Raw genomic sequence first — 17,510 nt, forward strand, 5'->3', positions numbered from 1 at the left:
GTAGACCTTTATATGATTTTGGACACACATTCCAAAATTTGGCAACATCAGCAAAAAAAAGTTTAAGCAGAACTATTCTAGCATTACTTTTAAGTTTACCCTTCAAATTCTAAAAATAAAAATTAGCATTTTACCAGAATTGCTGACAAACCTTAGCTCTAATGCCCTGCTTATCCCTGTATGATTTAGTGCCAAAGAATACATTTTCACTGCTTCCTTGATGTCAAAGTGGTGTTTCTATATTTATAATATGATGGGCTTTCCAGAAGCTTGTTTTCTGCAAATGGAATCCTAATGGCTCTTATTGATTCCATTAAAAAAGGAAGGTGCTGCTTCCTTTTCTTTGCTGCAAGCATGTAGATGGCTTTTTAAATTCAGTTATTGATATTCTATGGCTTGTACATCATTAGATTTTTACCAATGTAAAGTGTAATGGATCCTAACAGTCATTTAAATCTTACCTTTCTAGAAAAGGTTTGCCAGTGTCTTTAAAAATAATAGAGTGACAGAGAGCGATGGCTGTGGGAAAACACTCTCCTGTTACTAGAGGTGCTCTTCATTAAAATAATCCACCTCATTTATGCAAACCTGGTCTTGTTGGAAATAGCTCTGAAGAGGGATATCTAATTTTAGCTACAAAACTGCCTTCCTGCCTTTAGGCTGACATCTCTAACAACAACCTTCAATTTTATAAACTAAACACATTCCGCAAGAATCTATCACAGGTTTTGAGGTAAAAATCACATCTACACAGACCTTTTATTGCCAGAAAAAGAAATACTTACACTTCATAATTAAAAACTGAACAGGACACATAAAAGACAAAAATAAATTGTAATATGTACACACATTAGAAAGGATAAATAGCAAATATATTGTAATACTGCATTAAATGTATGCATATGTGAATTCTGGACCCCCCCCCCAATGTTGTGTACACTAATTCAAAGGATAAATAAGTGCTAATATAAGACAGAGAATTTCTTAGTGTAAACAACACCACAGGCTTTTTAATAGGCCTTTGGGCCAACTTAGAAAAACCATGTATTGCCTTTCACACTCCATACCACTTAATTTTCATAGTACTGTATTCACATGTACAAGATAGTATAAAAAATTACGAATCTAAGAAGCATTCTCCACACTCAACATAAACAGGCTGGAGACACTCCAAGGATTTTTCTTTCACTTTTAAAGGACCACTAGCTGAAGACATACTGATTCACCTGGGAGTTACTTCTCAAAGCAGTGCAAGAGTCCTTAAATGTAAAAAGTTACATTAGTAATCACTGCTCAGGCCTATCAATAAAGACTTCTGTGCCTAATTTAAATTCTGACTTTGGATTCACACTAGCATGATGTCAAAGTTGTCACCACTGCCTGCCTTGGATGACAAAGATAATGATCCCTCTGGTTTGAATGGCAAGTAACAGACAGCAAGGAGTGTTTCTAAACACAAAGCATTTCATTGCATTCATAGTGTCACATTATTTGTCTTTCAAATCTTGTTTATGTATTTCTGAGGATCCAGAGTATGTCAACATTAAAAAACAAAAAAATATATTACTTATTCTGTATGAATGTTCCATGTGTTTTCCTGAAGCTTGTGCACTGGGATTTAAAAAAAGACAGTTGAGTTATACTAGGACTAATTTCTGGCAACTGTATTTACTGGCACCGAAGAAAAGGATAGTTCTTCCTAAAGTACTGATGACACGAGGACTTATGGCTTTCTATCGTTTTAAGACAGGCTGCAGCCACTAAAAAACCTACATGCACTGTTGCACTCTCATTTTTTAAAAAAAAATAATTCTTTCCACTGGCCAAGTGCATTGATGGGCAGACCCATCCATTCCATTTTTCTCTGTGGACTGACAAAGTCTCTTTTCCCCCAGGTCTCAGTTCTTTTGTCACCCCCCTCCCTCTTTGTTACCCTCAATCCCAACCCTATGAAGCCCGATGAGATCCTGGCAGCAGGCTCTCCAGCGATTGTCTTCAGCACTTCCTGACTTGTGGAGCTCTGACAAAGAAGTCGACTGGCTTGTCCCGGTGGGCTGGCCACAGAACCGTGGACTGTCTGGACATGGACAAACATTTCCCGTGGGTTCTCCTCCCAGACTAATCATTTGTCCATTGACAAAGACAAGGGCTACTTTCTTCATTAGCCTCAGGGTAAGCTGTAGCACACACTCATACTCAGTCAAGTTCCAGTGCAATTTCAGGTCTTCAGGACGCAATGGTTTCCCCAAAGAAAATTGTTACTTGAATTATGGGATGTGGTCAAACAGTTATGGACGATGAAACCTGAAAAGATAAATTAAAAAACTTAGAATTGTGTTATTTCAACTGACAATGACACTGATCCTCATCCTGCCCTCATAGCTGTTTCCTTTTGTGGGCCAATTATTCCTGATTTCCCTGATCTGTGTTAGTATGGACAGACCTGTTATTTCCTGCTGTCCATCTCTCTTCTTAGAAAACCAAATAGAGATTTGGTGTGGCTCAAGCACTGGTACTGGTACAGGTCTGTCTGTCCATACCATTAACCTGCCATAGTTTTGCTTCGGTCAGCCAGTGCTTTCAGGTTCTGCCTGGGCATGGCTGGGCTTAGGACAGCAGGAAGGCTGGGCAGGGGGGGACATCACCCTGTTTTGAGGTGAGAGAAAGAACTTAACTGCATGGATTCAAGCTGTGCCAAGCCTGCTGGCCTCAGGGCCAGAGAACAGTCTCCAGTCTGTTTTGTTTGCCAATATTTAGCCACAATTGCATCCATTATTTGGAGACGCTGTCAGTAACTATTATCAGAAAAGCTTTGCTAAACCATAAAAATTAAATTCCTGGGGTTTTAATCCTTGTGCAAAATGAGGCTAACAAAAATTTTGTATTTTCTTTTAAGTAAGCAACAAATTTTATAGCCCTTCAGATGATTTCTTCTTATTAACAGTGAACTGAGGTACATGAAGGCCCATATATACCTCACTTTTTTTTGGCTTTTAGGTAGGGCACGTACATCACTCCAGATTGCCTGTATGATGGCTAGAGAAGTGGGTTGTTCCAAAAAGTGTCACCAACCCTTTCTATAATAAGTTAGGAACCTACAGCAATTGAAATTCTAAATCATGTTAAGTGTAATGAATCCAAGCAAAAGGTTAAGGAGGGCACCAGTATCGGGTTCTCAACGTGTCTATTGACAGACATAAATGTCTGTTTAAATAACTTTAAAAATGTGTCTGTCCATGAAGTAGTAAAAGATGCAGCAGCTTGAAAAAGGCATAGTTAATGATGCATCTACACAACAGATTTACCTAAGTTTTTTTTTGACACATTTTCTCTTAATGGTTCCACACATTATCCCTCTAAGTTGATTCAATACAATACAGGGGTGCATTTTCAAATGAAGGAGGAGTGCACAAAGCCTGACATTAACAACTATGCAGATCATCTGCTAAATGAGGGTCCAGAGGATTGCTAAGAAAATAGGGAGTTTGTATGTTTGTAGAAAAACAATATACTGGACTATATATAACATTTTCATTAGAAACACATCATGAACACCTACTAATATGCTCCTCCCAAACTTGTATTCATTTCTCTGTTTTTAGAAACTAATTTTCTTGGATTTTGTTATGAAATAACAGAAAGAGTCAGTCTAAATTACTAGGAATAGAAAACCAGTCATTTGGCAGTCATTACAGTAAATGATGAACAATGAAGCCCATTGTTCTTTCTTTTCTAAGTTTAATAAAAAAATTTAACATTTCAAATATATGAAAAGTGCTGATTATAATATTAAATCATCTATATTTAATCTGCAATCATATAGGAAACTATATGCTATAAACTGTTTTTGTTTAGTAAGCAGCTTCCTTGTTTTCTAACACAGAATAGCCTGTGTGCTAATCAGGTGCCAATGCAAGTGCCTTTTGATTTGCATTATCTCAGTGATCTTCTTGAAGATAAAGTATGAGAAATTAATTCTTTGGCTAGAGACTTCTGTCTATGGTATTCTTAAATCATTTTTGTTGTATCAATCCAATATTATATAGCAGAAAGTACATAATTTTTAATGAGACATTTCAGAGAAAATGGGATCTCTTTTTGTTTTCAAAATTGCAATTGACTTTAGACATTTGCATGTTATTCTGCTCTTAATTAGTTTCTTCTAGTGTTACTCTTCTGACCTCTGTGTAGTAACTCCACAGCATGACCAGTGAAACAGAAGAGCATGGACAAGGAACAGAAAAAACCTAATTTCCCTCACACTGAAATTCTTTCAGGACCCTATAGAACCATTGCCTATATTTATCACAATTTGTCTGTGTCTATTCTTTACTCCATTTTCAAAGGCCCTCCTTGAAAAAATAATTCACTTTTTTACTGGCTGTCACTCCACTAGATTCCTGGTTTAGCTTTCAAGAATCCAGTTGTAATCTGTCTGTTCTCAAAGCTCATGAAAAAATACCCAATTATTTTTGTATGAATCGTGCCTGTCTGTACTTAGGCTTCAATATTGCAATGCAACTCAAGAAACACAACAATGTAAGCAGGGGGTTGGTTTCTATACCTGCTATTTTTATTCTCTCCCTTGGGATGCTCTTTCTTAAAAAGTAGTATTTTTATATATTCTGAAAAATATATAATACCTGTTACCTAAAGAGAATAAAATACCAGAAGCCAAATGAAAAGACACATCTCCTTGTTTGAAAAGGACATTTTCTAGTGGTCAGAATGCAACATTCAATTAAAACCATGTGTCCCGGTTCATCTTCTGGCTTAGGTTTACTGTCTGTGAAACTGGTTCAAATTTTTAAAAATGAATTTGTTTATGTTGTATCTACACAGAAGTGACTTTAAGAGTATTATTTTTTAAAAGTCCATATCTTGGTGAGAAAGAAATTACTGAATTTTTGAAATCAAGCAGTGAAGTAGTAGATACATGAAACACCCATCACCCATTATCAATTTTCTTTGTGATACATTCTTTAATTAGGTGATTCACATTCACTAGCTCAGATCCTGAGTTTGGTTGAAACAGTAGCAGGAAAGGGACTCAGTCAATTGTTTCTATTTGACTTAATTTTCTTCAGAAGCAAAGACATGAATACTACATGTACAATATTGGCCAACCCTAATATTCAGTTTTGATTGCTGGTGGCAATTTTCAGCCTTAGTAACTTCCAAGAAAAATGAACGCGTGCCAATGAAAAATGACACACAGAAAGTGCGTCCCTCCCCCTAGGAATGATTCTGCCGAATTTGAAAGCCTGCTAAAAAACTGTGGACACTTCAGACCTCCTTAAAATAATAATGCTTCAGACAACATCTTGGTGTTATCCAATGCAGAGAACAAAACAAATCCACATTAACACAACAGAAGTGACAACAAGGGAATCTATCTTGTTCCCCAGAAAGTGCTGCCAGGAACCTAAGTGACCCTTAGAAAGCTCGCTAAGACACTGGTCAGCTTTTCTGAAGTTCAAAACATCATCTAGTTTTCACCTAGGAAATACATCTACATAAATGTATACTTTAATGAGCAAGAAAGTGCTGCCAGAGAAGAAAATCTCTTTTATTTTGTGTGCTTGAGGATTACTAACTTAATCTGTAAGAATTGATGAGTTCTTTCAAAGGATTATTTTTTAGATTCCCCAAACAATCTTTTTCTACATGGTGACCAGTCCATTGCAGTCACCTGCACTGCTGTATCAGCTAGAGATGGCATCAGCAATCCTAGGAATTCCAACAGAATCAGTGGTGGTATTCAAGGGGACTCATGATAGGAATCCACACAAATCATGACTCAACTGAGAACTTGCAGAAAAGCAGAGGGTTGCTGTCATACTCGTTTCTCACACTTACAAGAAGAGGGATTCACCCACCTGGTAAATTGTCGACTTTCCTCATGTACTTCCATTTCTGTGCTTTTAAATTCATTCAGTTCTTTCCGTATTGCTGCCTAATAAACAATGATATATGCAACCGTAAGAAATACAGATTTTCAGGAAAATAAAGAGTCTGAAAGAAACATGCCCCTACTCTTGCAGGTGCCTTACAGTTCCCATTTCCATTCTCCCTTACTGTAATCCACAGCTCTCACACATTTCTGATCATCAACATGAACGACTTTTCAATTACAGCAGTTCAAAGCACTCGTCCACTACTAAGAAATGTGCACCAAAAGTAAACCAAAAAACACCAAATCAACTGCAATGGGTGAACAAAGCCCACACTGAAACAGAGCACTTTTGTGGATGACAATGAGAAAGGGGTTGGATTACCCTGACAATCACTTGCTGAGTAGGCAGACAGGAGGAGATTCTATCTCCAGACACAACCCTGAGGAGCTGGTGAGTCACTGCCTGCACAGTCACTGAATCTCTTGTATGTCCTCTCTGGAGACAGGACTAAAGGAATGCAAGATGAACAGCCTTTTTTGTTGTTGTTGTTGTTTGTTTGTTTTGTTTTGTTTTTGTTTAAGTGGAATTAGTCACCTGGTTTGATTAATTTTATGTAACATTATATGAATTATTGGCACATTTCAGGCTTGGGTTTTCATTTGGCAGATACTAAAGAACAACAAAAATTCAGTACAGTTTGTAAATGCCTTGGTGCTTAGTTAAGAAACTGATGAGCAATTTACTTCATCAAGTGATAAATACAGTTTCTGAAATATTTTAATATATACTACAAGGGGTTTTGTTTCTATGCCACACACCTTCTTACCTTCACTGTTAAAAAAAAGACAGTGTATTTTTACTCATTCTTTTCTTTCACCAATTTAAATAAAGTATCATTTCATTAATCCCTAAAGAAATGTCATCTGGTGCATGCCTTTCAGTGCAGAACAGACAAGCAGCACGATAAAATTATAGCATCACCAGGCTGCAGTCTTATAAATGAGAAACTTTTTTTTAAGCAGGGGCAGTCGTGTTTAGTCGCAACAGCACACTTACATGAGGCTGCTGTAGAGCTAGTAAAGAGACAGTATTTCTGAGCACCAAATCAGCAACAAAGACAGCAGAGCTCCAGCTCTGTAATACAGTTACAGCACAATTTTCTGCTCCCACTGGAATTAGAAGAATGATTTCTCTGGGAAAAAGAAAGGACAAGAGAGTTTCCAGGCAACCCCAAGTCTGCCTTTCTGCTAAGGCCAACAAACTTGGGGCTCACAGAATTGGCCTTGGGCACCTGTTAATTACAAAATTAATTGAGACTAAAAAATGCTACCCTGAAGTAGGTGGGAAACTCCACTGTTTTTTTTCTAGTGCAGTTTACCCTGATTGGACCTCTGTCAAAGTGGAGGTGCTGGGGTCCTCTAACCTCCCACAGACTATGGGAGGACTAGACAGTGCTCAGTATCTTCCATAACCAACATCTACAAACACTTATTAACTATTTTTAACTATTTCACCTTGACCTGATACGATTGTCAGATGAGCTGTATTTTTTTTAATATTAATATTAAAATACAGGCTGAAATAAAAGCAATGCTTCACTACCCTTAGCTAAAAGAGAGAGGGCTCTTACACACACCACTTTTCATGTCAAGCACATCTCACAGGAGTTCCATAAAGTCCATAAGTCTTGGTTCAGACCCAGTGCTTTAAGAGCCAGCACTTTTGGCTGAATCTTACAGCTCTCATTAATTAATATAGGAGAGAAATGGAAGAGTGCTTTGTGGTAATCTCTGACTGATAGTTTTTTAAAAGTGAAAATCTCAGGATCATGTTTCTCACCCTTTGTAGTCAGGCAGCAGAACTATTAACTGTTGGATGATAGGGGCAAACTTCCCAAGAAGGTGTGCTGGATGCATGTGGCCAGTCCCTGCTCTGGTGGTTGTGGCCAAGGACCCTGAGGAGAATGGAGCAGCTTCTACCTTTTTTCACTCAAATGATTGGCCAAAGCAACTCTTGGTAGCAGTGACACAGACTTCTGCCTGCAAACCCCTGCCTGAATTCCCACAGAGCAGGGCCACCTTTGGTAAACACTTACCTGTCTTAGAAAGGATTTAAAAATTAGAAAAAAAATTTAGAAATTCTGGCCTGAACTGTCATAAGAGAAGTGGAAAATATGCTCTTGATAGGCTCCTGAGTGGGTTTTCTTAGCTGCAAGCAGTAGATGCACAGTAGTACCATGACAATCTTTCTGTCACCAGCAGATGTCATTTGTGATGCTAGCATCATAAGAATGTAAACCAGAGAAAAGCTCCCCAAAAGTGACAGATGAAAGCATTTTCTTATAATCTAAATTTGTCCCTTGCCTTGTCTGCAGGAGTTAACCTGGCCCAAGGCTTGTCAGCACGACGGTCGTAATCTGGAGATTCCGTGACCTCCACGTACTCATTAAATCGAAGGATTCTTCTCGCTTGAAGTTCAGCCACTGTAGGCCTCAGGCTGAGCTGTAAGCGGGAGGCAGAAAATAGTATGCTTAATAAGATGAAATGAAAGAAAAGAGGAGGGTATGATGTAATCTCAAGAGAACTTTAATGGTATTTCTAAATAGGGTCACTTTCAGGTGTCTAAAAAAAGGCACCATCCTGGGAGTGCTGTGCAGGAATGGGGAGGCAGCCTAACCTGATTTCTTCAATTATAAAAATAGTCTTTGTCGGGCAGGTCACAGAGAATCATGACAGTTATCCCTGGAATATTAATTGTGACTTTGCAACTGTCACTACCCCACTAGGCCATTTGCATTAATGGTTATACTGAGTTAAAACTGTAATACCAAAAATATGTGAGATTTGGAAGTATCCACCTAACAAAAAGCCCTGGTTTTGACCATTTAGGGGTCATTATGATGCCAAATTGTTTCAGTCACCTCAAAGAATATTCACGTTAATTAACTAAGGATGATCATATTAAGGAAATTGTATTTTTGCAGAGACAGGCAAACCAGGGATATTTATGAAAACTCCCATCCTCTCCCAGAACAGATCTGTAACTGCTCCATTTCCAGGGACAATGAACATCATGATCCCACCTGCAGAAGCTAAGACCACTGATGTGGTTAGAAGAGTACTGAAGGGATTTTGTAGGGGCCATGTTGTTTTTCTGCCCTCTCCACTGCTGTAGGGAAGAATGGATCTACAGGTGTGGCTGCTCTGGATCCTACATGACAGGGGTGGTCATGCTACAGAGGAAATGTCACTTATGTCCCCTGCTTAGAAACACCAATATGGCCAGGCTCGGTATGCTTCTCCAGGTGTGGGGAGCTGGACAGCATGGGGTTTCTCCCAGCACAGACTTGGCTTGTACTGCTTTTTAAGGAGATTTATAATCTGGGAAAAAGACTGATGGGCATTTGCAGCAATGTCTATACACTGATTTTTAGATTCTTATAAACATAATTCTATGTATAAAAATACACAATACAAAAAAAGCACATCATCACCTTTCTACTGAGTCTACGTTTTATTTCTCTTTTGGCTTCCTGTTCCTCTTCTTCATTTTTCTCTGTTTTCAGAAAAGATAAAAAGGAGTGAATATTTAAGTATTATAACTGCACATACTGTATTTCTCTTGGTTGAAAGCTTCAGAACTCCAAGTCCTGGCTCATGTTTCCTCATATTTCTGGATGATGCTGTATGTGTTGTCTGCTTTTTGGCTTTTGTATGCTCTCATTCTTTTCCCTATCCGCATTTCCCCTGATTCTGTAGACATCTCAAGTCAACTGTGGGCCATGAGGACAGCAAAGAGAAGGTGCCTGTCATTTCCTTTCTGTGTACCAGCAAGCAAGTACCCTGGAAGAGTTGCCTGATGTTTCAATTACTTATTCTAACATTACAATCACTGTTGCTTTTACTTCCAACACTGATTTTAGAATAAGAGTCTAATTTGTAGATGCCAAATGAAGAGTTTGCTCTGGGTATTTGAATTATCCAAGTTTCTTCTACTGCTACAGGCCGCGAATCAATGACATTTGTTTCACTGTCATTTGATAGCAATTTGGTTTTATTATTTAAATTTTTTTTCTGTTTTTATAATGGGGGCATATGATCCAACACTCAAGCCTTAACTCTTGGTTAAGGGCCACTGGCTGGACCAAATGAACCAGTACAGCAGAAAATTATGTCCATTTTTAGAATGTATTTGGGCATATGAACGAAACAATTTCCTTTTAACAAACAAACTTTAGTTCTAACCAAACTTGATTTCTTGACTGACAATGAAAAGCACACTTAGAAAGACATGTTCATGTGGGCTCAGCATGTTTTTAAATTGATGTATGGTTTGAAGGACAGTATTTGCCCTTTCAGTCCAACTCTGGTGTTTATATGCAAAGTTTTGTGGCTGAAATATCCCACCTAGAGAAATCCATAAAATTCTGATCCTGTTTTATTCATGGCTGGGGATTATTGACTCTGCATTACAGTTCAAGACTAACTATTGACTCTGCATTACAGTTCAAGACTAACTATAAATTTAAAGAAATTCATTTGTTCTGGATATAGCCAACTTGTATAGATGAAAAGGGAGTTTTAAATCCTGGTGTATATATATGTTTTCCCTGATTCCTACGGCCAGCCTGCTGTGTTAGTAAAGGTGACCTGGCCACAGAAGAATTTCTGTGTAATGATTTTACATGGGAGAAAACACTGTGACCAGGACACCTCATGGTACTTGCAGATATCCTTTGCTTACTCAAATACTTTCATGTAAGAAGAATACCAGGGAAAAGAAGAGAGGACAATTAATAAAAAAGAGAAAGGGAAAAAGTAGGGAGAAGGCAATGCCTGCCCAAGATCTGCTCTGTGAGAGGACTCCAACTCCAACATCAGGTTTCCAAGAGCAAGGTGGAACCATAAAGGCTTGCTGCCAGGATTAGGTTGGATCTCAGGCTGATGTTGATGTTACTGAAATACTGAAATATGGATGCAATTTACAGTTTATTAATTGCTTTTCTCTTAAATGGAAAATAAATGGATAGCCTGTTTCCATAGAGGAACTGTAAATGGACACAAACTGAAGAATAACTATAACTGGAGAGTTACAGATTAATCTACATTTTAATTTTTTTAATTAATGCATCTATTAATAAATAAGTTGGGTATATTTATGGACTTATATATATTAAAGGATAACTCATAATATCCTCACCTAAAAAAAATCAAAAGGTTTTTGCTGTTTTAGCACAGATAAATCATCTGTTTTAGCACAGATAAATCATCTGTAGACTTTTGCAATCAATAGACACAGTAGGCAAGGTAATTAAACACAAACTATTACTTTGGGGTTCCATTCACTTGGGAATCATCTGACATAAAAAAAGTTGTCTCCTCATGAATGAAATTGCTTAAATCCTACCTCAGACAATCTCCAGTAGCAGACATAACAGGAAAAAAACAACTGAATGTACATATCACTGTACTGCCCTTTTCTTACTTTAGTTTGTAAAATATGCTGTGCATTATTCATATCTTGGCATTTCTTTGCTCTCTAAACCACAGTGTCTCCTAAGAAGCAGCAATAAGATGCTTCATGTAAGAAACAGGGGCTCATGCTGCTTAATGCATACCTTAAGAAAGAGCTACCAACCTAGAATGGCCACCTGAAATATTGGTTCTCTGTATTTTGGGTGAGGATAAAATACCTTAAAAAACTTGCTCTAGACATTTAGGAAGGTTGGAGATTAGCTGCCTATCCCAACCTGTGAAGCTACATCCCTGTAGAGCAGATGATTGCACACCAGGATGGCTGGATGAGGAAAAACCCCCCAAAAGGGCAAGCATTTTAGTGACTGGGCAGAGGGTCTGGGCACCCCTCAGAGCAGGCCATCTTCTGGAGGACAATACCAACAGGAGGCACTAGGAGCTTCCTTAAATCCTGGGCAAAGCAGGAAGGGAGCAGACCCATGGGGAGCAGACAGTCTTCTGCATGAGAGGTTTGGGACAAGATATGTTTTATACATTCAAGTTAGTTTACTTCTAGGAATAAAACTTAAGAGCTAAAGGAAATGGACTGAAATCTTGTGGCTGCTGCTAATACACTGAATTGCTGAATTGGCACATGGGCCCCTGTCTCTGGTACTGACTTGTACCTAAAGCACCTATTTCCCACCTCCAGCCTGCTGGGCAGAGTCTTGCTTTAAGCCTGGTGGTACAGAAACACTGCCTGGATACAAATTTCTACAAACAGTAAAAACGACAATGTGTTTTTGGTCTTTTAAGGGAAAAGTTTTGAAAGTTGCTGTAGGGAGTTAAGAAGATGTGTGGTGCTAAAAATAATGGGCATGGTGCTCCTGGTTCCCGTAGGTGTTGTGGAAAATTCCAGCCAGAGGGCCAAGATTTGGCTGCAGGTATGAACTGACTCACTTGGCCAAACAGGAACACATTAATGCACAGGAACATACTTATGACTGCTTTCCACCTTAAAAGCAGATCTAATCTGTGTGATGAGGAGAGAGGAAATATAAACACAGCGTTCTCAGCTGCAAGTTCCCTCCTCAGATGTCCTGCTGCTGCCCTACTGGCAAAGAACCAGACCAGCAAGAGCCCTTTGCTTGCAGAAGTCTCTGATTAGATCCCAGCAAAACTATGGCTTCCCTCCTTCCCTGCCTGCAGTTCCTAGGAGATCAAGCTGGGATTTGACTCCTAATTGAAACAATTTTGTTTAGCATCAGTATTTGTGGCCGTCAAGTTAAATAAACCACCAGTCAAGTCCAAACAAACAGCTTCCCTGTCATCTATACATTATTGCTCCTGCAACTTTTGCCACATTGAATCTGGTCATTTTCTGTTCTGTGGGATGTTTGTTTCATAGCAGAAGGGGAAAAGAGAAGAGACAAATTGTCCTGCCTGAGGACTGCTCTGTTCTTGACCAAAAAGTACTCCTAGAGCATAAAACTGAACTTTCCATTGTGTCCCTATGGGATTAGCTATGTTTAGACTTCTCTGCAGCCTTGCTAAGGAAAGAGAAAGAAAAGACAAACAAAGCACTTGCTTCTTGCAGTGCTCTGAAATGCACAGAGAGGTTTCTCTTTTCTGATTTTACAAGCAAAGATAACCATTAATATTCCTTAACAAGCATCCAAAGCTAAACCCCATTTTCTACAAAGCCATTGCTGGGAGGCATGCAGGTGCACTGTATAAGAAGTTCACTGTCCCTTACAAATACAGGAAAAAAATACAGTTATCTTAATCTGAAATTCTTGGAAGACTAAAAAGTTTCTTTGCCATAATGCAATACTATAAATACTGCTGGTTCAAAGCCAGTACACAAGAAGCCTGCCTTTATAAAAAAAAAAAACACAGGGCTTTATGTATTCCTTCAAGTGTACTCTTGAGTTATCGTAACTTTGTTTTAGTGTGGGAAGTCTCAGAAGTCTGGATAGTTTTATCCAAACAGTTTTTATACAAATCCGCCTGCAATGTCTTGCGATCGTACTTGGAAACAGGATTTTCAGTAACTGCTTTATCTGGAAATATTATCAAAACAAAGCTTCTTGCAAAACAGACTTCCTCACTAACTGGAAATACAAAAAAAGAAAAAAATAGGGATTTTTTTTTTTTCTCCTGAACTTCTTAGAAGATTTGAGCTGAACTTTATCCTGAAGTAAACATTTGGACCTTTACCACTTGATGTAACCTTAAATTCTGATAAATATTACTCAAAACAATACATCACCTTAGCTGCAGTTTACATACACACAATAACTCCTTCTCCCTATCCACTGCTTTAAAAATATTAGGAAGAATACTTTATGAAAGAAATCCCAAATAACTCACAAAAGTTGACTACACCAACAAAGGCATTTAAGACATGTAAACATTTTCAAATGACCCACAGGAAGGAATGGAAATAATTTTGATATAAAATGTAAGTGCCTTATGGCTTGGAGAGAACTTGCACCATGAAAGGACTCTGAGTCAGACTATCATCACAAACCCTGTCTTGCTTTTGGTTTGCTTTGGATTTTATAGATCACTTCAATCTTGAAATTTTTCATATCACAGGGGTATGAACAAAAAGCAGTTCCTCCATTTGCTCACCAGGGTCTCTGTGATTTTTTTGTGATTTACAATTCATCTTCCCAGCCTTTATTTTTTGCTCTCCCTGGCCTCTTTAAGACACCCCCCAGCAGCAGCAGGGGAGGATGGCAGGAGGCACTGAGTGCAAAGCCTGGTGTGCTGCCAAAAGCTTAAAGTAAACAAAGCTGAAACAGGAGAGGAAATCTATTAACTGCTTTCCAGTCTTGAGGCTCCTTACTGCAAAACCAGTGAATGGAATAAACACTGGCAAAAGGGATATTAAGTACATCACAGGTTCACTGCTGGGTTGGTTACCTCGAGATAAGTGAGAAAGGGCAATAACAAAGCCCAGCTGGTGTTCCCAGCTCAGTGGCCATATCCTGGCCCACCAAAGATGTTTTGGATTTGCCTTTCTCACATAGTCCAGCATGAGTAGTTTGTCATATATATAAAAAAAGTTCTTATTTACAATTTTATCTTTATTTATCTATGAAATTGATAGGTTTAAAAATTACAATTTTAGAAAGTCTGTTCACATTATGTGCCAGACAGGAGTCCCCTGATCCCTTTCCTGTGCAAACATGAACTGTAGCTTCCCTTTTCAGTAAGACATGGCACTACTTGGCATTTAAGAGCTCAGACAACAGCAGTAAGACTTTATTAGCATTTTATTTTCAGGATGGTTTGCTTGAAGGCCAGTAATTGCCCTCTCCCTGATTTGCTAGCCTGAGCAAATGACAGAGCCATCAGTCCATGGATATGTCACGTAAACATCCCATTTTCTTTTCTTCCCTTCCCATTAGCATGCCACACATCAGGGCTGACACTTGGGTTGCACAGATGAGCTCCAAATTACTGTACAATTGCTGGAAATAAAAGCATTATACCAACTCTTTGATCAGGTGTGAGAAGTTCTCATGCCTGAAGAGTTTTTTTATTTGTCTGATTTTTGATTTATTGCTATAAAGTGCCTTTTCTTCATTTCTTTCTTCTACGTAACCATCAAGTACTAGCTACCTCTGCAAGATGAGCACAGGTCTAGGTGGAGCTGGGCATAGCAACTGCTGCACTGTGTGTTTAGGTAACATCTTTATTATGGAAAGCTTCATAAAGGAAGACAAAACAACGCTTATTCTGTAGAGTTTTCCAGCCAAAGAACAGAAGCAACCTAAGTAAATGGCAGAATAGGTATAAATGTTAAACATCCAGTGTACTTTCTCTGCCCTTGACTGTTTGAATTACAGACTTTTTCCGAGCAGGAATGTGAGGAAGGATTCAATCAACGGGAAGATATTCAGTGAGAATCTCCTGCAGGTTTCAGTACAGAAATTTATGTCAGAAGTGGATATGAAGGCTAGCATGCTGAAGTAGTTGGCATATCCCTATTGACTTTCTGCTGAACAATTTTCCTTTCTTCTTTCTATTCCTCCTTTCAACCTCTGCCCTTACATCCCACCTTCACCTCCAGCTGATATTCCTTTCTCCTCCTCCACCTCATAAAAATCAGGTAGAAGTTTAACCAGCCTAGAAATATTTCTAAAGGGTATCCAAGTAATTCCTGGTCTTTGGGACCAGGTTCAAGAAGTGAGACTGTGACATGCAAAATTTGGCATATTGAATACATGGAATTTTCCAAAGCTACAATTACAGGTTAGTGTATAAATCAAGTGTTGACACATTCTTTTCTAGAACACAATTTCTCTCTATCAATGGTTCTAATACTGGAGCAACAATGGTGGGCTTCCATATGAATCAAACATATGCTCCCTTTCTAAGTAAACACTGTATGAAACCTGAATGAAATACTTACGCTTCAGGATGTTTCTTTGCTCCAGCTCTTCAGTTGTGGGCCTCTGGCTAAGTCTCCTGTGAGAACAAAGTAAGTGACTGATTTAAAACCAAATCTAAATGATGTATTAGGATTTGTAATACAGATTAAATAATGTAATTTCTGGAAGTAATTTCCAGCCAGTTACAATAACTGCTCATGCAACCAAGAGTGGCCATTTGTTTTAAAAGATGTTGCCATTTGAACACATGAATAACTGATACTTGAATAATATTACAGAATTTGTATCAACAAATTTAAAGTCCTCACAGGTATAAATTTATTAATGAATCCATAAACCTTCTTTGTTCCCAAGCACCATCATTATAGTCAATTATGCAACTGTTCGATTCTTCTCAGATATTTTGAATGAATTTTTGTATTTTTGATATTTTGAAGTCTTACTAAAGTTTTTTAAAAAAAACAAAACCAACAAAGCCCATCAGTTGTTCATTCCTCATTAATTTGTATGTACAATACAATTGGGAGCTTTACCTGAAACCTAATGCTTTTTAGTTACCTACATATAAAAACTGCCATTACAAAAAATCCCAAACTGAATGATTAATTTCCTGATTTGTACTGGGGAGACCATGGTTGATGTTGTCTCTGTGTTTACTAAAACAAGTCCACTTGTTCACTTGAGGAAAGGAGCAAGAAAAATTTCAGCAGTAAAACTTATTCTGCAGGTGTGTTCAAGATAGATGTCTCTCTGTTCATCAGCACTCACACAGCTCCCTACAGACTGTCTTTAGCCTTGTGACACTCTTCCAATTCAAATTACTCTTGGACCTACAGATTTGTCCCAGAGGACTGGCAGGTTTACCACAGGTGAAGAGTCCCAGGTGTAGCAAGTCCCAGGTGGGGACCGGACTCAACCCTGACTGAGCTGTGGGAACCGATTTTCCCCCAGACCTTGATGCTGCCAGGTGCTGACCGCCTTGCCAGGAATTTTTAAGGAACTGACATCAAACTTGGATGTGGTTTTGGGTAGGAGCACAGCCCTGATGCACACAGATGTTGCCTCCTGCCACCAAAGCAGAGCTGTGTGCGTTGCCTTTCAGATCTCCAGCAGAACCCACAAAGCAGCTTCTGCAGTTCCAGTCTGCCTGGAGGACTGACAAGCAGGATATGATCACCAGAGCTGGGATTTGTTCTGGAAAGCAGTGATAACAACCATGCCGCTTTATTAGCAGAAGAAAAATGACTCTTGGGCTCTACACAGTAGATGTATCACTCTTACAGCTCAGTAATGAAATAGCTGCCTTGGCCAGACACCCAGTTCACAGAGCAACCCAGCTCATCTTCTGGGTGTTGATGCAGGGTTGCGTACTCTGTACTGGAGCTGGACTACTCTGTATCTGGGAATTGCCAACAAACAGGACATCATCCAAATCTGGACAGCATTCCTGAGCCAAACAGAAACGAGGACAGGTCTAGAAAAATAAAGGCATGCTGTAGTCTATTCTCAGAGACCACAAAAGCCAAAATAAACATGAAGATTTTTTTTTTTTTAAAACCTGTAAAAGGCAAGTGAATTTTTTTATGCAATGTTCTCAAGTCCAGAGGGAGACAGTAACATATATCCCACAGTTCAACAGCTTGAGAAAGACATGCCTCAGAGGTGGGCACAGTAAAACACTAAACACTGACGGGCTCAACTTCTTTTGCTGGAATCAGCATTTGATATGAAAGAATGAAGGAATTGGAGAGCCA

General features: G+C 38.7%; 1 protein-coding gene across 7 annotated transcripts in view; it reads right to left on the bottom strand.

Annotated features, from left to right (window-relative positions):
* Positions 1-726: 726 nt before the first annotated feature.
* Positions 727-17,510, bottom strand: part of PHACTR2 (phosphatase and actin regulator 2) — a 129,814-nt gene continuing 113,030 nt past the window's right edge. For all 7 annotated transcript variants that reach the window (XM_023923468.2, XM_023923466.2, XM_086869052.1 and 4 more), the window contains 5 exons: positions 15,777-15,832; positions 9,391-9,452; positions 8,261-8,398; positions 5,880-5,956; positions 727-2,304 (listed from right to left, as the gene is read on the bottom strand). In XM_023923468.2, coding sequence (XP_023779236.1) covers positions 2,289-2,304; positions 5,880-5,956; positions 8,261-8,398; positions 9,391-9,452; positions 15,777-15,832 — 349 coding nt within the window. In that variant the 3' untranslated portion in view covers positions 727-2,288. The remainder of the gene's footprint in view (positions 2,305-5,879; positions 5,957-8,260; positions 8,399-9,390; positions 9,453-15,776; positions 15,833-17,510) is intronic.

Source organism: Cyanistes caeruleus, chromosome 2 (assembly GCF_971803275.1).
Source record: "Cyanistes caeruleus chromosome 2, bCyaCae1.hap1.1, whole genome shotgun sequence".
Taxonomy (NCBI): Eukaryota; Metazoa; Chordata; class Aves; order Passeriformes; family Paridae; genus Cyanistes; species Cyanistes caeruleus.